Genomic DNA, 26,360 nt, shown 5'->3' on the forward strand with positions numbered 1-26,360 from the left:
ATCGGTAACCCAGTGTGACGTTCCTCGTTCTAACTTCAAGAGCTCTCGACGAGCGACCTCGTCAGGTCTTCCTATCACGTCTTGGCCGCCTTTCTCGAATTTACTGCGTCGACGAAGGTGCCACCAGCCGGGAGGCGTTACAGGCGTCGACGCTCGACAGCGAGTGATAGATTTCACGCAAGAAACATGCCGCTGCGACGTCAAGACGCCGAGAGGTCGCTGCTGTTGCTGCGTGAGTTTCGTTCGACGGCTCGCGGAGAGGAGCAGGCTCTCGAGGTGAGCCGTGCGATCGAGATGCTCGAGAGCTACCTCGAGCACCTCCTACCGGCCGCACAGGATCGCGGCGTGCGAGCCCGTCGGCTGCGATCGGTGAGAGAGACGGCGTTGCTCGGACAGACGACGGACGTGCGCATCGTCGACTTTAAGAATCTGAGCAGCGAGCGACCGTTTGGTGTGCATTTGGGCGGTGCGCCGACGACGAGCTCGAACGGTTTACGCCCACGCAGCAATGCGTTCGGTTCGGTGTACGTGAGTTACGTCGATCCGGGAAGTTTGGCGGATCGAGACGAGCGGCTACAGGTCGGTGAGCAATTGGTGGCAATCAACGGGAGATATCTCTCGAAAGCGACTGTAGAGAGAGCGAGGTAAGAATTCGGTGGGCGTGTCGATGGGCGTGGTCGAATGCGTAGGGATGCGATTCTGTGTTGACATTGCGGTGTTGTACATGAATTCCCGGATCAAATCACGTGACCAAATGGTCATTAAACTTTTTATAGCGCCTGGCTGACAAAAGTCAAATGTGAATAAATTTATTTACCAGACGGCATGGCAGCGCTAGTAGTCTGGCTACCAGATTAGTAACTACATGGCTCTGTACATTACCAGAGCCGTACTGTACTGCATACATGCTGCAGACTCGCGTAGCCAGACCTTTATCGCGCGCACGGTACGCGAGGCTAGTCGTGCTCCAGTGGCCGATATTGATGTCGTTTGTTATTGCAGGTGGTTGCTCGACAGTGCGTTGCGGTCGGGAAACGTGCTGCTGTCGGTAGCAAAACCGTGCGAGAGCAGCAACGGGTCGTGGGCCACGGCTGAGACACGCAGGTTGAGTCGTGGAGCATCGGGGAAGGGAGGAAGGATCCGTAGGGCGTCGGGACAGAGAATCGCGCCGGTCGGAGTCGCGCCCGGAGAGAAGACACCAAGTCCGACGCAGTCGAGGACGTCGCTTCACGAGGATGACTTGTTCGCACCGTCGTTGGGCGGACGACGAGGTCTCGAGCAGAGTGTCGTGTCTGGAACGGCCGAGGCGGCGGCGGCTATTGCGAGAAGCAGCACCTCTGAGACGGCGTTGGGTTCCAAGGTGGCTCTGAGGGTAAATGACTGTTATCCGATTCTGTCATTCAGTGTTTTAATTAATATCAATGATTTGTGTTTTTTGTGTCTAGAGGAGGCAAGTACGCAAGATGCATCTTACTAAGGGAAGAGGTGGTCTTGGTGTTGTCATTGCGGGTGGCAAGGGGTCTGCAAGGGAGGGGATATTTGTAAAGAGCATCGAGAAGGGAGGTGCTGCTGACAGGTTAGGATGAGATGTATGGGAGAGATGGTGGGTGTTTTATTAAAGTGGGAACTTGTTGTGTAGAGATGGGCGCTTGAAGGTTGGAGACGAGCTGCTTGTGATCAATGGCTACAGTCTCATTCAGAAGGCTCACGATGAAGTCGTCGAACTATTGAAGAAGACGTCGAGCGTTCTGCAACTGGTCGTTTCGTCTGAAGTATGGCTGTAGGTTTTGTTGTTATTTCTGATATGTCACCCACAGTGTGTTTGCTAGGCGTCGACGTCCAGCATTCGGACTTCGTCTAAGAGCCTCAATTCTGTTCGGCTGCTGTCGACAGCTTCGTCATCTGCATCACTAACTGGACGAATCGATGAGTTACCAGAATTGATGTCGCCACTTTCAAGTGCGAGTGGAACATCAAGTACTGTTGGAACGTCTCTGTCTGCGGTCTCACCCGGGCAAGTTGAGCTGCTAGATGAGACCGATAGTGGTGGGAGAACTGGTAGTAGTCAAAGTCATACTACAGCGTTGATGATGTCTCCTATAAATTCGTCGTCTCTTACGTCTTTGCCGACGACAAAAACTGAGGCTGAAGCTGTGTCTCATCCGTCTGCAAGTGATAATCGTTCCCTCAAGGCTGGCAATGTTTCTGTTGCTCGATCTGGCAAGTCACCAGGTCCGAGAGTGAAGACAAGCGGTCCTGCACCTCCTTCAAAGCAAATTGTGTTGGTAAAGGGTAGCGGTCCTGACCGAGGTCTGGGATTCACGATATGTGGTGGAACGGGTTCTTCAAAAGGAGATCTCGGTATCTATGTGAAATCCATTCAAGCACGAGGGGCTGCGCTTACTGATGGGCGTCTCAAAGAAGGTGACTTTGCCCCTTCTTGTTAATTAGAACTATCTGACTGAAAATTTGACCTAATGAATGGACAACAGGTGATGAAATCCTAGAAGTCAATGGAGTTTCCTTGCAAGGGTTTACCCAGAAGAAAGCAACCGATCTGTTCAAGGTACTCGTTTGTTTACTCTTTTTGGCAAATTATTTCATCTTTATGTTTGTATTTTGTAAGAATTTGAAAAAGGGTGTGGTCAAGTTGGTAGTCCAGAGCCGACTAGTTGAGCCGAGCAAACAAGAAATACGTTTTACCTTGGAGAAACGTGAGAGAATTTGAGGTTTGCACAACTTCAATGAATGAATTCATTATTTTCCTTTGTAGCACCCGACTCTGGTCTGGGCATTGGGATAGCTGGAGTTAGTGCTGCCGACAAACATGGCATATATGTCTCCTACCTTAGCGACAATTCTGTTGCAGCCAGTAGTGGTGCAGTTATGTACGTATGGCTGGTTTTGAGAATTTTCATTTCTGATTGTGTTTTGTTTGGTAGACGAGGAGACCAAATACTTGAAGTGAATGGAGTCAACCTTCAACATCGGCCTCTAGATGAAGCATATGAGGCATTCAGTTCACTAAGCCCTGGTCCTGTTCACATCACTGTACATCGATATAGCAATCCTGCTTTTGGTGAGGCAGAATTAGAGCGCGCACTCGAGATTAGCAGTGCTCAAGAGAAAGCTTCTCGATCACCATCCCTCGCTCGCATCAAAGCTGCAGGAAGGAACGCCATGAAGAGAATCGGTAGTTTGGGGAAAGGAAGCAATGAGAACCTGCGGAAGCCAAAATTGAAAACAACAGAGAAAAATGAAAATGCTAGTCACAGGTTGTCTCCTCTGGTTGGGACTACATCACCGAGTCCTTCAGAAGAGGTATCGAGTCTGATGAAAACTGCTTCGTTAGAGGAGATAGAGCAAATGGTGACTGAGAAACTTCCTGCTAGTGAATCAGATAACGAATTGGATCTCATAAAGTCAGAAGAATTTACTGATGAACAGATAGTGGTCACTGGTAGTGCTGGGGTTCAAACCAGTCAGGTGGATAACTCGCGTGAACAATGTGTTTCTCCGTTGGAAGAAATTCGATCACCGTCTCCTCTGTTTACGAGGACGTCCGGTTCCCAGTCTCCTTCCTTCTTATCCGACATGTCTGACTTGTTGGCAAAAGTTGGGCAACAATCTCAGGTGGACTCTAGTGCAGCAAGAAGCATCAGAGCTGGTACACAAGATAACGGAAGCCGGGCGACATCTGTGGAACCGGGAGGACGCTCGTCTAGTCGTAGCAACAGCCCATTTGTTGAAGTATCCAGTCAACAGTCTATAAATGCTCTCCATGCTGCTATGAAACAAAGACTCGAGAGCCAGGCACCCGGTAGTGATTCTTTTCAGGCAATGACAAGACTACACAATGCAAGATCTGGTCTTGTTGGACCACCCGAGAAAGTCGTGATTACGAAACCTCCTCAAGGAGGAATGGGACTCACGATAGTTGGCGGGGAAGGCACTAACATTAAACGTGTGTTAGTCACCGGAGTTGTCAAAGGAGGAGCTGCTGATGTTCCTGGTGGTATTCGAGTTGGTGATGAACTCATAGCAGTAAATGGTCAGTCACTCAAAGGCCTGAGCAATCCTGAGGTAATTACAGTTTTGAAAACCACACCTCAGAGGGTGGAATTACTGGTTGGTCGAGCCATCGATACAGATGAATCTGGTGGAAGTAGAGGCGTAGATGTGCCACAATCGGTTCAACTGGGAAAAGCTCACATCGCTCCTCTTACTCAATCGTCTGGTAGCTTGAACAGCATGAGTTCTGCTCTATCCAAAGCCGTCGCCGCCGTTGATCAGATGTTTGTTCACCCCGACAAGGAAGCTGTGAAGAAAGTAATGGAGACTGGGATGGTGACACAGAATGTCTGGAACAGAGAGAAACCTTCTCGACATAGAGTTTACCCGAGTAATCAAATTTTGCCAGTGAAACACACAGATGCCTTACAGTCGCCACTAATTGCATCATCATCGTCATCATCATCACCACCACCTATTCCTGTCCAGCCACCTCCACTTGAGAGCGACTCTGGATGGAAGCCAGCTGCTCTGGTGCAGAAACCGTTACCTGGAGAGGACTGGTGGTCTATAAATAGTCTAACGCAAGAGGCAGGGAAAGAAGCTGGTTACCCTGGATTTGCCCTTCTAAAAGTTGTGCTGGAAAAGAAACCAAGAGCGTTTTTCGGTTTGAATCTTGAAGCTAGCTCTGGATCAACTTCTGGATTTCATCAGGTATAGAAACCGTTTGCTTTTGAGGCGTGACAGAATGATTTTTCTTTGTAACAGGTCCGTCGCATCAATCCTGCTGGTGTTGCTGGGAAAGATGAGAGATTAAAGCTTGGTGACAGGCTCATTTCCGTTTGTGGACAAGATCTGAAGCATTTACATTACCACGAAGTGCTGAAGGCAATGAAGGATGCGACAGGCGAGTGTGAAATTTGTGTTCTCCGTGACTGTAGGGACCCTATTCTTGACAAACAGGGACAGACAGCGAATCAGCGTTTAAATGAAAGTATTTCACCATCAGAGCACGCGTTATTACCGGTTTCCTCTCCACCTTTATCTGATAATGTGCAGTTTCCTGAGTTGAACAGAGACGTGACATCAATAGTCTCTGTTCACCCCACTCTTCCATCACAAAGAAAGGATAGACCACCGCTATTCTCTCCCCCAGCTCCACCTGATGATAGTCCACCTGTTACACCACCACGTCAAGTTAGGCCCCCGCCTAATGTTACTGAAGCAGAGAAGTTGTCCATAGTCAAACGTAGACTGGATCCCAGTATGGCAAGACGAGGACCGTCTGCATCATCCCTGAAGGCCATCAAACTTGGTTCTCGAGGATCAGGTCGACTATCGAGTGCGTCTATCAACTCTGTATCTGCTGCATCCATAAGGTCAAATTCTCCCGATGCATCACCAACAAGAGAACGTCGATCTTCAATCACTATTGTTCCCGCGAGGAGCTCATCTGTTACCAGATTGAGGCTGGGGTTGAGGGAAGATGTCGATCAGGACGATGGTAGTGGAATTATTCGAACGCCAAGAACACGAAAAATGACGAAGGATTTGAGTGATCTGCTCAAGCGTGGATCAAGAGATAGCAAGCTGGCCAGTGAAGGTGAAAAAGCATACTCAGAGTGTGTACAGCAATCTGTGGCGTCAACTAACATGTTTTGTATTGTTCAGTTACAGCTGGTGACGTTACTGTATCACCAATTCCAATGACGCATTTTCCTTCTCCGGAAGAGAATCTGATAGAGTCAGACAAAGCAATTGCTTCGGCCTCTAGTCAAGCGGATGAAGTGGCAAACCAAAATGTTTCAGATGATCAACCAAATGTCCACACCTTTGGTACCCTACGAGTGCAACGTTCAGAAGTACTGCCGTTTGAGGTTCGTCTTGAGAAAGGACTATTTGGCTTAGGAGCTACCCTTGCTGCTGACTCCAGTGGATGCATAATTATAAAAAGCATTGCCCCAAATACTGCAATAGGTAATGACGGAAACCTGAGGTAAGTCAATGTCGAGTAAATCAAATAAATGGTGTAGTATTGTTGACATTGAATGTTGCATGACGTTTTAGAGTTGGGGACAAGATTTTGTCAGTCAACGGCCGGGAGTTGTCTGGCTTACCTCTGAGCAAAGCAGAGCGGATCTTAAAAACAGTTCAAAAGGGTTCGGTTTCCATCGTGGCTCAGTCACGGTCTCACATGTTGGATAGAGATGCTCAATCAACAGAGAGCAAAACCAGTGCACCACAGACAGAAACTCCTTCACAGGTTACACAGTCGACTGAAGAGCAATCATCGCAGCAAGACGAAGGAATTATTACAGTGAAGGTATGGTACAGCCTTGTGCATTTAGGTGACCACGAAATTGTATGTATAACTGTCATTAGGTGTTAAAGAAAGGCAGCAGTATCCTTGGCTTGACTATAGAGGGTGGTAGTGACACACCTCTCTCCTGTATTTATATCAAGTCCATATCACCTGGATCTCCAGCGGCTCAGTGTGGGAATTTGAGGGTCGGGGATCAAATATTGATGGTCAATGACGAGTGTTTAGTCGGTATCACGAACGCTGCTGCTCTCAACATACTCAGACAGACGCCACCTTTATTTGACGTTGTAGTTTCCCGACAAAAGAAAGACACAGGTGCCTCTCAGGCAGCTATTGCTGATGATGATGCATCTCGTCAACCTCAGTTCGTTTCTGTTTCTGTGGCGTCACCAGATTTGCCAATGTCCGACTCCGCTTCGAGCGAAAACCTTGCATTTACTACGTTTTCTCCACCGCCCGAGGAGTTTCCACATCTCCACTCTTTGCCGACGTCCCCTACGTCACCCCCTCCCGACAGTACATCAGAAAATTTCAAGCCAACTGACGCGCCAGTCTTACCCAACTATCCTCCTCCTCTTGATTCTCCACTAAAGCCAATGGAAGATGTTGCTCCTCGTGTCGATTCAGTCAATGGAATAGTGTCTGAATCTATGGTGAGCGCGCCGGTACCGGACGAAGTGAAAGAGGGAGCGAGCTCTCTTGTTGACCAGACAGACAACCAAGTAAAAAGTGATTACGACGAAGCGAAGGAGGATGAAGAACTACTTACAATAAAGCTGTCGAAGCAAGGAGGACCGCTGGGTATCATGCTAGCCGGCGGTAGCGACACTGATATCAATGCGGTCTTGGTACGGGCACACTTTCTCTATCACATCTGATTGTTGTAATCTTGTTGTGTTGTAGGTCAAGAAAGTGGTCGCCGACGGTGCTGCTGCACGAGATGGAATGCTACGTGTCGGTGACCGTTTGATATCAGTCAATGGAAACAGTTTTGGTGGGCAGACCCGACAGCAGTCATCTGATATACTCAAAAAGAGTCCCGACGAAATCACATTGATTGTTGCTCGAAGAAAGCAAGCCCAGACAGCCAAACTGAAAGCAAGAAAAGTGAGTGTTCCAAAACGATCGACCTCGACCTCCGAGCAGCGAACAGGAATGTTCTTGTCTCTTGGAGAAATGCCGGGTAGCGAGTTTACACCGTCTGAGCTTGGATCAGTAGTCGACCAGTCAGAGACGGCGTCTGTCGCTGGACAAGAAAAAGGAGGCACTCTGAAAAGGCGCGGTCACCGCAGGACAGGGTCAGGATCATCAATCGGATCCACGGTATCGGGCATTCATGGCAAGGCCGGTCCCGCTTCTAACCTAAAGGCCGTTGAACTTGTAAAAGGCCCGTCTGGATTAGGCTTCAGTGTGGTTGGAGGTTGTGGGTCATCGAAGGGTGACTTGCCAATTCTTGTGAAGTCAGTATTTCCCGGTGGTGCAGCCGCTAAGAGTGAACGGCTGTCACCCAGGGATCAGATCCTAGAGGTGAATGGACGAGACTTTTCTACGTTGACGCGGGAAGAAGCTGTTGCTGTTCTCAAGTCGCTGCCGCAAGGTCCTGTACGTATGCTTGTAAAAAAAGCCAACACACAATAATATAAGTGCATTTCGTATTCTATTATTCTATTTCTGTTTCTTACGTGATGCTATTCGGACGCAGATTGAATTGTTTATATACTCTAGTAGCTGTTTTATATATACGGTAGTAGCTGTGTCTAGTTCACTAGTGAAGCAGCTTGTACTTCCGACAGGCGTAGTGACGTATACATATATAATTCAGCTAATAAGAAGTAAACAGATGAGCTAATAAATGAAACACATTTCCGTAATTACGGGTACTGTACTGTGTACAATCGCCGCAGCTGAAGACAGGTGAACAGTCTAAATTGCTATATTAACTCTCTTCTCACCTTTAGAGTTTGGTTTCTCACCTTTAGAGTTTGGTTTCTCACCTTTAGAGTTTGGTTTTTCCCCCTGAAACGCATGTGTTTAAATGTGCGTTTGTCAACTCCTGCGCATGGAATTCAAGCAGCCACTATATCAGAGCAATCAAACTACTGCAGTACAGTCGGTCTGTGTGTAAGAATGTCAAGAGCAGCAGAACCCAACAGAGGTTGTGGCTCTTTTAAACTTTCGTCCCTCTGAATGCTTCACCTGTGTAAGTCTTTACAAATGCTCACTTGCATAATCATACATTTCAAATACACATTGACACTGAGACCATGACCACTATGGTTAACCCTACAACTTTTTAGTGGCAATCCCCACAAAAACAACAAGCAGCTGCACTACCAGTGATGCAGAAAGAAATTTGGATGGAGTCACCAAAGTTTTAAAATGTATTGGCTTGTACCTGTACAACGTCCTGCAGCCAAACAATCAACGACTTTACAGCAGATACAAATATAAATAAAAGACAGACTCCGATATCAATATCAGAGCCTCCCTTTGATCCAACTCTCCATTATGCAACAGTCTAAATTAACTCTTACAAGCTAGATATATTCAGTTACCTCAGCCTAATGCTTCGAGATCGTTAAGAAACTCTTCACTTTCCTCTTCCAGAACGATGGCAGCGATGTCGTGAAATCCCAGCTCCTTGGCATACCTATGCCTCAGATGCAACTTAGGTATGAGATTGAGAAAACGTTTCATATTATCAGCAGCAGCAGCGGTGTGACTACCGACGTGAATATATCTGCACAAACACAACACAGTCGTACACATTACAACAAATTCAAGCCAAATATAACACAAAATCAGATATGTTATAATAGCCATGTGTAGCCAGCCTTAAAATCTATGATCTTACTGAAGATCCCCACTCTTGTGTTTTATTTATATAGTTGTACTCGATGCCAACATGCAGATACAAAACGTGTGCCTAGGCGACTACACTGTAGGCTGTCACTGCACATAGCATCGTCAGCATCCGTTCAGTAACCAAATCATACAACATTGCACAAGACAAGCAACACCTTCAACTCCAAATGCTCTACTTCAAAGTCTGACATTCAATTGGCAGTAATCACAATGAAGTGCTCTTGCTTAATTAATTTCAGTAAACTAAAGAATTATCAACTTGACGGGGACAACAGTTCAAACAGTGAAACACACGGCAATAGCCCAACTTTATACAAAACTTACAACTAAGGTATCTTAGACAGGAAGACAGCAGAGAATACTCACCTAGCAACAACCTCGTTGTAGAGTGATTTGGTGGTGAACGTACGTCTGAATCCTTCGTAGAATGAGAAATTACCTTGAATAACTATTTGGTTGTACAACGGCTCAATCCATGATGACATCGAACGCACCTTGTATGCCTCAGCAACAACCAAGCACTGAAAGAAATACTTTCATTACAGCAGAAGGCACATACAAAAAAGTACCACATGCAGCTGACGTCATTGAACTTTGGATGTCGACTCATCAGATCTGTTGCTTCCTGTTGAGACAAACGTATCACACATACACCCTTTGACAACAGCTTTATCTGCAGTGCAATGAGATTGGCTTTTGCTTGACATCTCTGGCCATAATGAAGACACTCGTCCTACACAGACAACAAACGCACACAATCAATCACATGGAAAATGAAGAAGCACTTGAAGTGCAAACCCTCGGCCGGTATGCACCTTGAAGGTAAATTAGTCGTGCTATGACAAAATCGTATGACAGAATGGTATGATGTGGGTAATAAATAAGAAGCATTATTGAAATGGCAAAGGTTGACCTTGAGGTAAGTCACGTGACTGGCTGCTAGGGTGTACAACGAGTAGCTACGCAGTTCGCCAGCCAACGTCCGGTAGGACATCACTTCTATTTTTTACAACCTTCGCTCGTCGGTTCTTTGTGCAGGTGATTGTTTGTGCAGCTTTTGAGGTCGTAACTATGGCTGGTTTTAGGCATGGCATAGGTACCAGAGCCAAAACAAAATTAGGGTCGTACGGTCATACGGTCATCGAACGACTACTATACCCTCCACCCGGAAATCCGGGCCTCGGATAATAATCCTACAGACACACAGTACAGTACACAGTCGTTCACTAACCCTGAAGAAATTCTCTGCTGCATCTTTGTACAGTTCCTGGATTCTTGCCAAAGATTGCTTAAAAGCAGAATTGTCTTCTGCAGCAACAGGAAATCTAGAATAGTGACATTGCCACACACAATAAAGACATAATAACCTAATCGCTTTGTTTTCAAATCGCCCAGCTGCTTGTCAGCTGCCTGTTTATCCATTTCTGCAACAGCTCGATACATCCTCAAGTGCAAGGCAACCATTTCACGATCTGATTTGTCTTGCGGCCGCCACAAGTACTCTAACAAAGCTCGTTTCAGTTTTTCATGCTGTGGGAGATGACAAACGGTTCCAGTTAGTTCGCTATCAACACTGTCTACATTATACACACTTTATTACTGCCGCTTTGAAGAAGCATTTCAAACTGGCCACACTTCCGAAGAGCATCAAAGATAAAATACATTTCTCGATAACGACCGATACTGATCAAAAGGTGAACCTAAACAACATGCATATATTGTTTCGGTAGTCCGGTCTATCAGACTACCGAAGACATAGCCATGTATATTAAGATGAATAAAATGAACAAAGAGAGAAGTAGACAGTGAGAGAAGAAAAGTCCAAACCAATATCAATGTACACAAGCAAGCAAGAATGGATGTCAGGCAACTGTTTGCAACTAACGAATAGAAGAGACGAATGATAGTCATATAAATAGCAAGCTATAAAAAACTTACTCCCATGCTTGCATCACGTGGTACTATTGTATGAAAATACAATAAATGTAGAAAAGCACATACAATGGCACTAGTGTTGCAAGAAAAGAAAGAAGCAGAAGACTGAATAACAATCCATTACCATAAGATTAAATTGATTTGCTCTAGCCAGGTATGGTGTTCTTCGACGTGCTAAGCGCAGAACTGAAGCAATCCCTTCCATGCTGCATGCCAAGGTGTAACATTCATGAGACAAAATCATCAGCTCAACTTCAATCGGCAGAGCTAAAGAACATTTGATCAATGCAATATACAACTAGCATAATGATTCATCTACTAACATAGAGGCCTTAACTCAGCTGTACTGGCGGCGAGTGACATAGCTTCTTCCAGAAGTCGATTGCCAAGAAGGTATGGTTTAGGGCAAAGACGAGCAAGAAGTTGAAACTCATTTCCGGTTGATGAAGGGTTGAATATTACTCCTGGCTTTCCAGGAGACACTGAAGCTAGTACCCGTCAATTTTTATATACCGGTATAACACAAATAACCTAAAGTAAAAGCATACTTTGACCAGAGTGGACCTGAAGTGCTTTTAGAATGTTTTCAGATAAAAATCCAGCCACTTCTATAGGAGACAGAACACAAGCAGCAATAAACTTCTCAGCCTGTGAATACTTGTGAATCATATTGGAGCTCAGAAGCTGAACCAGCACATCAAACGGACTTGTTTCAAGTACAGACTGGTATGAACAACCAAGCTCCTAAAAACAACATATAAGTTGTGTGTATGCCATTAACTGTGTACTCAGTTTTCGTTACCAGAGCCATTTCAAAACTAATAGCAACACGTAAGCAGATTTTCTTGCCACAATCACACATATGTGACAAGGTATTGAGGTACTTTGTGGTTTGCTGCACGCCTCCATATCCATAGTTCCACTGGTGCTCCAACGAGTGCTGAAACTGAAAGCTAGTTCCATGATCGACTGCCTCTTGCTGCTTATCCTCAATTAGAAGACGCAACTTAGAGCTCAGTCCAGTATACTTTATTCGGCCAGCTGCAAGACATAGGCATGACTGCCAGACACACAAGAACACCACAATCAAATATTCTGTTCCAAGTCACAAAAGAAATTATAGCACTTACTACTACAAGTTCCAGGTCATCTGTCACTTGACGGAAAAGAGTGGACACTCTACATGCACTGGTTATGTCCTGTTCATCAAGTAGCTGACCAATAACTGCCTCTAAAGCAATCTTTTCGTCCTGTAAAATTAATTTCAGAGCTTGCAAAGCCTTGTTCATTGATCAGTAGAACAACATCTTACGTATGTCTGAAGTAAACACTCCTGCTCTCCTTGGTCTATCATCTCCAACCAATGGTTGACGTCGTCACTTATGAAAGCAGTGGCTATGATATTGTGAGTTTCTAGCATAGTCGACAGATTTGCTGATTTTGGGTTTAAATCAAACACATTCAGGCTGCCAGACTGATGTGCACCAAACCCAGGTGATAGTCGACTACGTTCAGACTGGCTTTGACATTCCTATCCATCAACCACACTAAATGACAATGAACAACACAAAGCAGTTGTCTACAGACCTTCTGTAGTTCCACAGTTCCTCGAATTCTACACAGCCACAAGTTCTTTTCCAGTTCAGTCTTACCATTCCGGTCGCCATCAAGCAGTCCTTTGTTGTACCAGTGCAAAGCGTATTCCAAAACAACGGCTCGTTCATGTTGAGAAATGTCAGAAGTAGATGGATGGGTCAAGAGTGCCTGAAACACAACAATTACGATACACTCAACACAAGATGTAGTCACTACTTGAACTGATACCATACCTCAAAAAAGTGACCTGCACTTTCAGGACTGCAACTGTTCGAAAGAAAAGCATTGTGACATCTTTGCCAAAACATGGCTTGTCCTTGAGATGTCTTCCACAGATCCAAAGACTGAAACATCTCTAAGTCATGTAAAGCCTGTTATTCCGCCAAAACAACAATATAAACAGCCGCAACTCGACTTCCTATGATAGACAGACATCCTACCTGCCTCTCCGTTATAGAATCCAAAGCCAATCCAAGGGCACCAGCATACTCCCGTGCATCATCAAACTGGCCTTTGTCGAGAAGAGTTTCGATTATGACGGAATGGTTGCTGACAAGCCAGCTTTCTAGTTGAACTGATTCATCCTTTTCTTCTCCTTCTGTTTTATAAGCAAAACAAATGGCTGGATCTACTTTGGCCTTCTCCAGTATCTTAAAAATGTTATAGAGCTTTCCATAGTCTGTCACTAAAAATCTGTCTTACACCAAGCAGTACTGACCATCAATAAAAGCCACATACCAATACAATTATTGAAAGAGTCACCAAACTTAGCCTCAGACATAACTCGTAAGAAGTGAGAGAGCATCCAACACGGACAAAGAAGTAGAAGAATATCAGCAATTTCACTACAGAGTTGTTCCATCCACTTTCGATTTCCGATTTTACCTGGAAATTTACTGTCTACATCACACTACAAAATAATCCAACATTCGATATAAAAATTACTAATCGGCCGTTTGACCCAACAGATGCATGTAACCTTGTCTAGTCCTTCTTTCAACTTTTTCAGATGACGTAGGGCATCTATAAAGTCCAGTTGAATAGTCACAGCCTCGTGGAAGTGCAAAAAGTCAAGCAACAAGTTATCCTGTCAACACCAAAATATGTTTTCTTTAATATACTGTAATTTAAATAAACACCACATGCATACCGAGTCGAAGTACTCCAGAGCTAAGCTCATTGCTTTTCCGAGTGAAGGCCGATGCTTTGCTGCGACTATAAGCAGTGAATGTAAATCATCCAACGACCACTGATGCCACTGAATCGATCCCTTTATGCCAGTTAGTGCTCGTCCCAACACCTCAGATCCACAAGTTACGCTTAGCCATACACAAACACAATCTAGCATCTCGGCATCCTGCAATACAAAATAGCAATTATGATAGTTAAAACAGTGTATACTCAAACACACCTGTAGGCAAGCTGCTAGAATGGCCAACAGATTACGTTTCAAGGCAACAGCATGTGCCAACATTGCCCGCCACGGTTGTTTATAAGTTTGACATGACAGCAGCACATCAAACAATCCATGAGGAAGACTTTGCGTAATCAAAACAGGATGCTCGTTTGTAGTATCAAGATCTGCAACACACACGGAAATAGAACAGTTTGAATGGCTCATAAAAGAAGCTGCTCACCAAACGTCTCTTCTTGTGCCTCGTCCTGCAGTGATAGGCTGTCTTTGCAGGCCTCTCCGACGGTTTCATTTCCTGCACTACTCTTGTCATGTGCAGCCTGTTTTCCTGCCTGGGGTACACCAATACGTGTATACAAGCGTGCTCGCTGGTCTCGTGAAGCCACAGTGTTAGCCATAAGTTTATCTTTCTGCAAACGCTTTCCTCGTTTGTCTCTTGTTTTTTGTTGTCGAGACTGCGACTGCTTCTTGTTACCCAAATTTTTCAGCACAGACTTAAATGTGAGATGAAGATGCTCTTGTAAGTGAGGATTATGAAAGTTTTGATCAACAATCTCAAGAACCTTTGAATACAACAATTCGATCAAGTAAATAAACATAAAGTTCATTGCTAGCTGATGTCCATGTTAACCTTATCAGCAGGAAACTGGTTCTCTTGCGCATAGCATATGAAAGCTAACCAGTCCTCACTGACTGCACATTCAACCAAGAAGCCAGGACAGAGAGCCACACTATGAGCACTGCAGTATTTGAGTACTAGACACCACAAGTCGGACGCAGCTTGCGAAGTTCTAAACACAATGAATGGTGTTCACCTACTCATCGACACGAAAGAATTTGAGAAGTCACTTTTGTATTGCTTTGGAAGAAACTGCCAAATACGTAGCGTACTCCAACCTCTGCACCACTCTTGCAGCAGTTGCACTCAGAGCAGATGCAGTCAACAGATCGTCCACTAAGAAAATAAATGATGAGCATTACACCAAGTTCACATTGATTTAGCAATCGTGATGTAAGAGTGAGTGTTTAGGTACTTTCCGTTAACCAAACCCCATTGCTAAACATGAATACATTGTTACACAACAGAGTAGCTAAACATGTCAGCATCATTGATTAAGCAGTTACTGCTAGTAAAAAGGTTGTACACAGCCATGTGCACCATGTCACTTTCCAGACGCTGCACAAGACAACTTGAGACAAACTTAATGACAGGACATAGAAGACCTACACTACTACACACCAGAATAAAACAAATCCGATAGCCAGCATAAAATTGATATTTTGATTGTTTTCATAACTCTTTCATTAATCCCTAAATTTTGTCATTAATTCAGCACTGTTAAACTATAAATATAAATAAATCGTACTGCCTTGGGAGTTTGAAAATATGCATACTGATTGCACCCAATGTTTGCACACTTATTAATTCTTAAAGTAAAGGCAAGTCAACAAGTTAAGTGAAAAGTGAAGCCTTTCTGTATTGCATTTAAAGGAGAACTCTCACCAAAATCAACTATCTCAGATGAAAGCTGCCACTTCATGACACAACCCTTTGCAACCGTTTACTGCAGAAGTTTACCGTAACGAAGAAATAAAGCATTGAAATTATCTGCATAGGCGTGTTTAGTACCGTACGTGGCATATGCGTACCTTTGATTGTTGGTTAGCAAGGAAGACCGATATCTGTGCACATTTCAAAGTAAGGATTGTAAGACATATGGTGTCAAGTTGTGATTTATTGACTAAAGCAAACTGGGACCCCAAAGTTATCACGCAAGTATCAACTGAGGCAATACAAACTCAGAAGGAGACCCTTCTTAGATTAGCTCATAGATCATGTCTTGCTGAATTTTGGGTGCGTTAGGAAAATTTGGTACATGTATGGTTAAACCTAAAGTAGTTACTTCGAGAGAGTAAGACTTTGTGTACATAAGGGGAATCGTCTGAACAACTCGTTGCCGATTCTCTGCTTCTGCGGTTGTCTGGACAGTAGGTTTCCTGCAGGAAGATACCAGGCCTTGTATCTTTCTTTCAACAAGTTTTAGTATTTGGTGAGAGTTCTCCTTTAACATCCCAATTCACATCCAGATAGCCCTGCTACAAATATCCGAATACTTTGAATGCTGAATACCTAACTATACACTACATACAAAGAAATTCATGTCAACATTTCAACTTAAGAAAAATTATAAAATTAAAGAATTTGCATAATTTAATTAATTGACAATGTCATAAATAGACCAAGTACGCCTAGTATGTGGTCGTACCAATTTCAGCTTTATTTGAATAAAGCTGACTCTCGGGTTGTAATCTCTGCTCCACTGGTCTTGCTTTCATTGACTCTTCACAACAGAATTTGTACAATCGATTGGCACATTCAATATCCACCCGTAAGAAATGACTGTCTTGACCCAACATCTCAACGAAGGCCACACAGCTTGCAGTCACTGAAGGATTGTTGAAATCTCGCAAAGCGAGTCGATATGCTTTCGAGTACCCAGACATTACTCTACAAAATTCTTTACCTCTAGTACAAATCCTTCTACTGGGAAATGCATCTTTATACTGACCGCTTGCTTCCCATTTTGCTAGTGATGTTATGATAATTGGCAAACGTGATGAAAGCAAAGGACGGCCGACCTTTCCTCAAGTAGTAAGTGAATGGCAGTCTCTCTTTGTATGAATATTGGCTGACTAGAGTAGGATGTGAAAAATGTGGCATTTCTTTCAACAAACCTGGTCAAGAAACGCATGCATAGTAAAGCGTTATACAATGTCTATTAAACAAACTGACTGTCATCATCATCAGTATGCAGATTGTTTGTTGACTGCCATCTGAACAAGCGAGAGACGTCACATGAGACAGATTTCTAATAAAACGTCATCAAACAAGAGAAACAAAAAAAAGCCTAATAACATTTCAACCTGCAGTAGTTCATATACGCTGACATCCTGTAATTCTGCTGCTGTCCTGTTGGCCTTAGACTGATCAGCAAATACTGCTGCTTGTAGCTTGGGGTAAGGAGCAAGAGCTTTATGAAGATTTTGAGCATTTACAGACCATACTTCCCCTCTTCTGGATATTGCTTCTTCAATACCACCAGGTGCATACATCAATGTTGCAACTGCCATGAGAGTACGATTGTGATCCAACATGTCTTGAACTGACACAGTAAGACCCCGAGAGCCAGCTACAGGCTGGAGTATCAGTTGAGAGTTAGCTAAGCTTGCTTCAAAGAGAGCATCTCGATCTGCCATACAGTGTACAATGCAGACCCAAATAACATGCTGATAGTGTAAATGAGTGTTTGTGATCCATTACCCTGGCATCGTGTAGCTGCTAAACGAAATTTGACAAGAACATGGACCCAGTCTTTTTGTTCACCGGTAAGGCCTAATTCAAGTGTATCTTGTGTATTCAATCCAAGCCTACAAAGAAAAGAAGATAATTCATCAGGTCATCAGTACTAAAGTAGCATTTATCCACATCAGCTAAACAATGCTTAATAAGAATTGTATACGAAGACTCGTAGACTAAATGCCTGATCAAGTAACAAGCATCAGCTGACTTCTCTCCAATTTATTGTATGGCATTAGAAAAGAGTGTGTGACAAATAGTTTGCCAAACATTTCTCTTAGTGCCAAAGATGTAAGCAAACACAACAACAACCAGCCAACAGTCTCACTTCACCTGTAATGATCCATATACTCATACATCACATTAACAAGCCGACTCTTGATGCAATAAGAAAGAAATCTCTTATGGAAGTCTTTAGGAGTGCCAATCATGCCTTCGAACGAAGTAGCCTTGTCAGACCTACGGACAGCAGCAAGGGGATGGATTTGACCAAACAAGTTATGCACTCTAGAAATTCTTCGCAACAGCTTAGGAAAGCTTGATAGTTCTTTGTCACAAAACTGACCATGTCTATAAAATTCATAGCACCACATTGTTGTAATGAAATTACATAAGCAAATACCTAGCCAGTTCATCAAGAACCATTTCTGATGCAAAACGCGTTGCATGGGGAAGAACAGCCCACAACTCAGGAGGAATATAATGCCACGAATCCTGTTGATTGACTCCAACTAGAGCTGCTGCCAACTGACCAGCACTCACAGAATGGCGATCAAGCAACGGAAGAGCTTGCTGTATCCACTGTACCAGTGCTTTCCAATTATTATGTGCAAAGTAGTAGTTCCAACGTGAATGTGCATTCACTAGCTGTTGCATTTCTAAACAGAAATTTGTTATTTGACAAAAAATGTATTATCTTCTAAATTGTAGCAATGTCAGTGCCTGTGCTACAGAGTACTTAGTTAACATGCAATAAGAAACTGACCATTCAGGGGCACACCAGACCTGCCTGTCTAATCATCTACTCCCATGCATCTATTGCAATGACTAGTGTAGTGTTGACCAGTGTTTACAGAATGACGTGAAGACATTACGTTAACAAAATTCGCATTGGACTTAAACACTTAGAAATAGCAAATAGCCACAAACCATCTGAGTCTGATGTTACGAGAAGACGGTCAAGAAGAATGCGCTCTCTTGTTTCTGTGTTCCAAGAAGAAACCCAGTCCAACGACAACTGAACATAACCTGAGCTTTCCTGATTAGTTGAAATAGATGATATCGGCTAAACAAGAAATTACAAATTTACTAACAACCTGCAACATTAGCAGAGCAACGCAACTTACAAATTTCAACTGGAAGCCAGAAAATGGCTTGACAGTGCCACATTTGTACCACGAAGGAGGAGAGACTGATGACTCTGTATCTTCAATTTGATTATGTGTCGATACAAAGTGATCATAGTCATGTGCTTCATACAGCCTCTCCACTATTCTCACATAACTGACTGCTTCGCTCTCTTTGTCTGTGAGCCATCCATTTTGCATCAACTCCAATGCCTACCAATATAGTGCAATAATGAACAAAATACGTTGCTGTTTCAAAAGATCCATTTGGTCACACCAGTAAATCTCTGAGCTGTTTATCTACTGTTGCAAAGCAGATCTGGTGTAACTCACGCTTGACGTCACATCCCTGCAACCAGTGTATTAGATAAATAAATAAATAAATATATAAATACATAAATAAATACAAAATAATTTAACTAAAATTATATTACAGAACTAACCATGTTTTCAAGCAACTTCCAAGCAGATTTGATGTTTTTGTCCAACAGTGACTGCAATACATACTTAGTTCCGACTTTGATAATCGGCATCAACTGAGGTTTCTCCAGTGTATCAGCGTCACCAGTTGCTCTTCGAATAGAAATATGTCTGACAATGGCATTCGTCAACTGAGCATCAGTACCACCGTCATCCAGTCTATTGGCCTGCAACAAATATTTCTCTATATAATGATCAGCCAAGCTTCAAACTTTCAGACACTCCACATGGAACTGTACAACGATGACTTGAGGATTTTGTAGAATTTGAAATACCATAAATTATTTTAGAATTTTGGTAATCACTGCTTTGCCAAACAGTGTCTGTTTCTGCAGTTTCACATTCTAAAGACTGCACCATTGCTTGTAGTCATTCAATAATCCCACACCCACACTTTCTGACAAAGGAACATGTTAAAACAATTTAGATAAAAAATGTATTGCAAGTTACTGATGTTCAATTACAGATAATTCAACTGTCGTGCTAGTCTCAGAAGCACCAGAAGAACAAATGTAGTCGAAATAACAAAGTCTGACTTGTTTCAAAATAAATCCAAACTCACATGCAGCAACTTCTTTGTCTCCGTGTGAAGTCAATCAACTTCAGGTTTTAAATTGGCAGCCTTAACCCATAAGTAGTAGTGATCTATAGCATAGTTGGCAGGTCTATATGGCATTGATTGGCCAAGGCCCTCCAGGTCTTATTACCGAAATAATAGAACGAGCTGCCCATGATATAATTGTTCTGGTAACCCTGTAATGATAGATTAAAGTAAGTGTCAAGAGCTCTAAGAGTTGTACCACATGCCTGAGACCCACACATGCAATTTGAATTTGTTTAATTCTGACAAACCAAACTTTCGATAGACTGAAAGTTTGAACAAAAAAACAGCATGCAAAGTCATAGTTCTCACAATTGCTGTTCTGCTTCTCTCTTTGTTCAAGAAAACTTGCAGTAATGGTACTTGATCAGTCTGAATAGCACCTTTTAAAGCAGCCTGTCACACAAGCATCACAATGATAGAACACAAGACTAACATCACAAAGAAAATGGACCTACTCCAGTCTCAATATTTCGCCACCGGGATGCACTCATTTCATACTGCTCTTCAGCAGATGCTAGTTTCCTACCAGGTTGCTCAGAATAACCAGAAACGGGCTGACGCTTCACCAGACGTCTCAATTGATTAACATGTCTTGCTAACTGATCTAAAGGTATCTTGCTCCTGTTATCCAGTGATAGCCTGTCCACTTCACTAACACTTCCGGCTGAGCTCTCACTGACGGCACGTTGTCGTAAATGTGGGACAGCTGGAGTTGGACTGTCGTCACCCACTACCCTTGACTCTCCCAATACTTTGTTTGAATCTAAACTGTTGAGTTCAAGACCAATCTGTGCTGTTTGATCCGCCATCAATCGTTGCAGAAAATTTAAGGTGAGATTAAGAAGTTGTTCAGCAAATTGCGATTGCTGTCTCTTTCCATGATTGTCTTCAATCGATCCAATAAGCAATTGAATAGCTGTCTCCATCTGATCAGCAGCAAGAGGTGGAAGCTGAGGAGAATACTTAAATATGCGAGTGGCATGGCTCTGCTCATCTTCTGCATCCTGACATTCTACATCCAACCCATCAACAAGACACATAACATAAATAATCAACGCAGTCCCTACACTTCAGCAAATTCACTTGCCTCCTCCACTGTGAAGAAAAAATGCAATAGTATCAAGCTGACGATGTCTCACAGCACGTTCTAATGCATTCAAAGGAAGAGAATAACGTTCCCAGTGGTTCAAACGACAGAGTCTTTCAGCTAGCTTTGCATTATCAAATAGCAAGACCTAGAAATACCAACAAGATAGCACAAAATGTGACAGTACACACAGGGAACGACTGACCTTATTGACAAGTGCCTCTTGAGAAAAATCTTGAATACAAATAAAAGCATTGGAGTCTGACAACAAGCACACAGGTGATTCACTCCGGGCCATTAATGCCACAACAATACGTTCTTGCAAACTATAATCACAATGTGTTTAGAATACAAACACAGCACGACTGCCACATAACACAATATACTAACTAACTCGTATCTCACGGCATGTGAATGTGTTGATTTTACGTCTAACAACCACACAAATCCACAATCTTCATCTGAATCACAAAGTAAGCTAGTCACATGCCGAGACGAAGGTGCCACCACTACTGACAGAGTAGTTGCATCCAAATGAACATGTTTTATAGTCAAATTAGTCGAAAGGTTAGGGAAACCAATACAACAACTGGTGAATGGCAATTCAAGTAACTTTGCTTGGTGCACACTTGATGTCTCCTCTCTACTGGCCGCCTCTTGCTTACAAACCGACATTACAGAAGAAAACACAGAACCAAACAATGCATCTCCATCAATCCTAACATCACTGTCATCATCAGAAACGTCAATGTCTAAAGGTTTAGTTTGAGCTGAATGACACAGAACATCAAGGAGCTGACTTACAGTTTTATGACCCAAATCGCTCTGTTGTACAAGTTTTTGTTGAACTATCGTCTGGTTCACAGATCCCGTTCCAATCACATTAATGACGCTATCTGCGGATTCAAAGCCTGAAAGGCATTTCTCCATTTGACTAATACCCCTCCGAAACCAAACATCTCCAACAAGTTGAGAATTTGTCTTAGTCTCCTCGCCTTCTTCATCCCACTTGTCACCATCAATGTAGTCACACTCATCATGATCACTAATTGGTAACAGAAGACTGGCTATAATGTGACCTGGGTATTTCTCGTAGTAGCTTTGCAAGTATATCAAACACAGCCTGTCTTGTGACGTGCTGGTTGCGACACACATGGCAGTTGGTGAAACAGACAGACGAGTGAATGTCTCCTTCTCATCAAACACAGCACCTGAGAAAGATATTCAACATTCGACATACTGAGTCACTAGAATAAGTAAAAATTGATTCAATTGCCTTCTGTTTCGCTAGAATACTGCTTGACATCTAAAACAGCAATGATTTTACTTTTGTCAACATGGTATATATCTAAATAATACAGTTAAGAAAGACCAAGCAGCAAACACAAAAACCTGAAAGAGTAATGGCAATAGCCTTCACATATAAATATGGATACTTATGAGACCAGACGAGCAGAGTCTAAATATCAAACTGCCGATACACGACACGGAAACTAGTGATGCTGACTGGTGGCTCTCAACCGATGGGTTTGCAAACTGCATTGATTGGTCAAGATCAACAACGGCTTTCAGAGTGGTTCCAGTCTGAGACTGAGTTACGACGACAAGCACGTGATTGTCAACCAGCAATGCACTGCCTGATAAACATTGACCAACTAAATCGACTGCCCTGAAAGCATAATCTAAACAAAAAATAATCTTGTTACTAAAACAAACCAAAATCATGACCTCCACTCTCCGCCGCACCGTTCAAGAACCTACTTCACACACACACACACACACACACACACACACACACACACACACACACACACACACACACACACACACACACACAGAGGCTTGATAATGTGTATAGATAAAGTATATTGGTCACCCAAGTAAGTCAATTACAACAGCACTCTCCTAGTGAGCAAACTTATCATTTGAAACTCATCCAAGTATTAAGTCAGTGATGCCCAACAGAAATTACATTGCAAAGAATTTATAGACAAAAATTAATGTAAAAACCCTGGAGGTTGTTCAGTAGAGAAAGTACACATTTGGCAAGAAGAGAAATGAGAAATGCTGATGTAATTTATATCCACCATTGTAGTTAGCCAATCAGTGATAAATGCATAACATGCCATTTGCATTGAATTTGGACTTGGTCCCTTGACTTAATAGCTACTACACAAGAGCAAGAGCATGTTTACACCTAACACAGGGACTAACTATGATTAGGCTATCTGTATGATTAGAGGTCTGTTACGGAGTTGTGTTCACAACGCTAGTTACGATTAGTAAAAGTTGCTTCTGCACGTGACTATGCATCAGAAGCCGCATTTACACGGGGCCCGCTTAATCGTGTCCCGGGCTCGGCCCTGGCCCGTTGTCCCAGACTCGGCCCTGGCCCGTTGTCCCAGGTCTGGCCACAATTTGTGTTCACACGTCCATAGCCACCATCGGCATCTGAACTAGATGCGTACGGTCTGAAGAGTGAGTTAATCACGTGGTCTGTGCGCAGAAGTGTACCATGAACTGATGAAGAGGTGATGGCACTAATGATGAGAGCATGCAAAACCAGCTCGATAGTATGACTAAAATTACTTGAAAGCACGTGAGATGAGTTCACAATCTTCCGCCATGATTAACTGCATCCGAGCGCTAGTCAATGACGGACAGAGCTAATCATGACCAGCCGACCCAGCAATCGAAAGTGAGCTGTGCCCGTGGGCCCAGGACTTACCTCGGCCTAGGGCTTACCTCGGCCCAGGGCTTACCTTGGCCCAAATAATTGTCATGTAAACTCACGGTCCTGGGTTCAGCCCGGGTCGGGCCTAGGTCCCATAATGTCATGTAATGGGGCTAGAGAGAGATCCGGTTAGTAGTGGTTTCTGTGTGAAATGAGTTAGGAGCTGTATAGAGGGTTAAAGGTCACCTGTTGCAACTGTTCAAACGTCTAGCTATGTCACCTTGTTTCTATTCTTATTTAACATTGTTGCTGCATTTGTTCTTGCAAGATTCCCACCATACGTCACAAAGACCCGACATGCCGATGCCGTGTTCATAATATCACGTACCACGCCTAACACCGTTCTAATGCTGGTCTAAACAACATTAAAATGGCATTACACTAATGGACTATTTAGCAGAGCTAAATAAATGTTAATACGACAACTATGGGCATCAAGGAAGAAGAGTGTACGGGTGCTTGTGACGTACATAGTAACGTGTTTTCGGCGGGTTAGACAGTACTGGACCCTGTACAGTGTAGTAGTGTCTGTTTCTCCTCGCCTACCCACCCGAGGATTGTTCTAGTTGTTCTCTTATGTTAGCTGTGCTAGTGTAATGCTGGATGTATGGTATGGATATAATGCAATATGGGGGCAGCCTCACCGGGGCCGCAGAGCAAGCGGCAGTCCGTCAAGGTACGGGTGTACCCTTGACAACCGGTGGTACTTCTGGGAATGACGCTTTTGTTAGATGTGGTGACAGCGGGTTCTTCTTGCTGTCAAGTGACAGTGGCAGGCTGCGGTCCTGCATGCCCAGTGTTGAGTGGCACTCAGCATAGATCAGCCTTGGTAACCAGAAGCTGTCTCTCCAAGTAAGAACACAGGTGTCTATCAACGCATCAAGAAAGATACTTAATCAAGATTAGGCCCGTGTGAACACACTCTAAGATTATTACACTAAAACTCCCCTTATCTGGGCAGCTGGGGACCAGGCACTGTCTGTAACTCGGAATCACCCGGTTCTTGGAACACTCCACAGTTCTCAGAGCAAATCTTATTTAGTGTACCCGTACCTCTACATCTCGATCCATATTTCAAAGCATGCACAGCGGAACGTCATACATACATTACATGTTCACTCTATGTCACTGGAAACAGTCACTATAAATTTTGGGACAAAGAGATGATTGACATGGTCCATGCTAGAAATACGTAATGCGATTAGATGTCCAGTAGATGGACGTGCCCGGATAAGGAAAGTCCGAACAATGGAGTTTGAGTGTACTTGTTAGTAGTCAACAAACGTGTTACATCATCAATACATAAATTTGTCATTTAAATCGTGAGTATTGTTCAAGTAAATTTTTGGTGTTCACTGAAAATGTTACAGCCTAGAATTTAAATTACAAATAGAAATGCTTGCATTAGATAAACCCTACGTATAAACTCAGTTTTCATTTCCTCTGTCACAGACACACGTCATATACAAAATCCGTTTCAAAAACAGTTTGACAGACATACAGATAGCCACTCAGAGTCAGTCAGTTAAACAAACAACAGTTTTCCACACAACCCGCACACCACACACAAGCCTTAACCGATGTGCCGCCTTTTCAGCAACAATTTCATATCTCTAGTCGTTGCTCGCTGTATCAGCTTCACTGGCTCCCCGCAGTCGCCTCCTTCACCGGAATCACTACCAGGTGATGACAAATCCACACTGTTCACATAATACAAAGACAGCGATCTGTCGTTCGTCAAGACCGTAAAGCAAACACCCTGTCGCAACCGATGCCCCTCCTCCCACGAAAACCTGCACATAAATATCAGTTAGGGACTGTCCATTTTTGTCAACATTTTACAAAACTAAATACGAAAGTCTTGATTGGGGTAAGTGATAAATAGCCATTTTGTTCTCTGAACCGGAAGTGAAAATGGTATAATACGATTTGAGTCAGTAAATTGCAGTAAATACAGTTATTAACCATGGAACGTTTAGTTTCAGTATTGTAAAATTTTGAAAGCTTGTGTTTGGGCTATTAAACTATATCAATATTGAATGCTGGTATACACTATCATGTACATGTACTTGTTTACTAGAGACAGCTGCTAAAGGGGTAGAAAGGGTTTGGCTTTGCCAGACTACAGAAAACCTACAAGCACATTTTAAAATAGGGGTATCACACAAGTTGAAATGTGTGGACATCAACGTTAAGGTAGATAAGGGTAAAGTAGAGGTATTTAAGGTCAGGAAGGGGGTCCACAGAGAGGTACACAGGGGGTCCTCAGAGAGGTCCAGCCAACAAAGTTTTCGTGTAATTATAAAATGTTGACAAAAACCAATGGGCTTTTATAACAAATAAGTTTTAAGTGTGCCGACCACTTACCTTCTTACTTTCGACAGCAGCTTCCTTGTGTAGCTAGTGCCGTCCGGCAGCATGGCTCGCGCAAATAGGTCACCATCTCCGCGCAGCAGCAAGAGCACACCACTTCTATCGTCTAGCCCAATATAACTGTAGTCATCTATCTCCAGTCGAGGCTTGAACTTGGACAATATCACCGGCATGACGACTTCAGTAATCGCCATACTGAATCACGTGACGGCTACATCCGATTGATTTCAATAC

General features: G+C 43.4%; 2 protein-coding genes across 2 annotated transcripts; one reads left to right on the forward strand and one right to left on the reverse strand.

Annotated features, from left to right (window-relative positions):
* The first annotated feature begins 8 nt into the window (after positions 1–8).
* On the forward strand, positions 9–8,203 carry LOC134192017 (uncharacterized). Its single transcript, XM_062660686.1, has 14 exons — positions 9–644; positions 1,003–1,372; positions 1,446–1,576; positions 1,640–1,772; positions 1,830–2,424; positions 2,493–2,566; positions 2,627–2,714; positions 2,774–2,888; positions 2,943–4,725; positions 4,780–5,614; positions 5,683–6,007; positions 6,079–6,334; positions 6,394–7,182; positions 7,238–8,203. Exons 1-14 carry the CDS (start codon positions 187–189, stop codon positions 7,970–7,972), a joined length of 6,687 nt encoding a protein of 2,228 aa, XP_062516670.1. The 5' UTR covers positions 9–186; the 3' UTR covers positions 7,973–8,203.
* A 483-nt stretch (positions 8,204–8,686) lies between these two features.
* LOC134192004 (spatacsin-like) lies at positions 8,687–26,324 on the reverse strand. Its single transcript, XM_062660671.1, has 42 exons — positions 26,121–26,324; positions 25,332–25,546; positions 22,456–22,701; positions 22,296–22,367; positions 21,414–22,230; positions 21,225–21,345; positions 21,020–21,167; positions 20,388–20,944; positions 20,242–20,325; positions 19,292–19,495; positions 19,126–19,197; positions 18,849–19,061; positions 18,652–18,787; positions 18,125–18,380; positions 17,836–18,072; positions 17,467–17,573; positions 17,070–17,395; positions 16,939–17,014; positions 16,715–16,880; positions 16,412–16,653; positions 14,994–15,099; positions 14,776–14,935; positions 14,368–14,707; positions 14,142–14,311; positions 13,881–14,087; positions 13,710–13,817; positions 13,469–13,640; positions 13,171–13,415; positions 12,964–13,101; positions 12,722–12,898; positions 12,447–12,665; positions 12,265–12,384; positions 11,937–12,194; positions 11,683–11,878; positions 11,458–11,622; positions 11,259–11,401; positions 10,792–10,899; positions 10,567–10,729; positions 10,431–10,507; positions 9,783–9,932; positions 9,566–9,720; positions 8,687–9,074 (listed from the first exon to the last, which is right to left on the reverse strand). Exons 1-42 carry the CDS (start codon positions 26,318–26,320, stop codon positions 8,891–8,893), a joined length of 8,256 nt encoding a protein of 2,751 aa, XP_062516655.1. The 5' UTR covers positions 26,321–26,324; the 3' UTR covers positions 8,687–8,890.
* Between the last annotated feature and the right edge of the window lie 36 nt (positions 26,325–26,360).

Source organism: Corticium candelabrum, chromosome 16 (genome assembly GCF_963422355.1).
Source record: "Corticium candelabrum chromosome 16, ooCorCand1.1, whole genome shotgun sequence".
NCBI classification, from domain to species: domain Eukaryota; kingdom Metazoa; phylum Porifera; class Homoscleromorpha; order Homosclerophorida; family Plakinidae; genus Corticium; species Corticium candelabrum.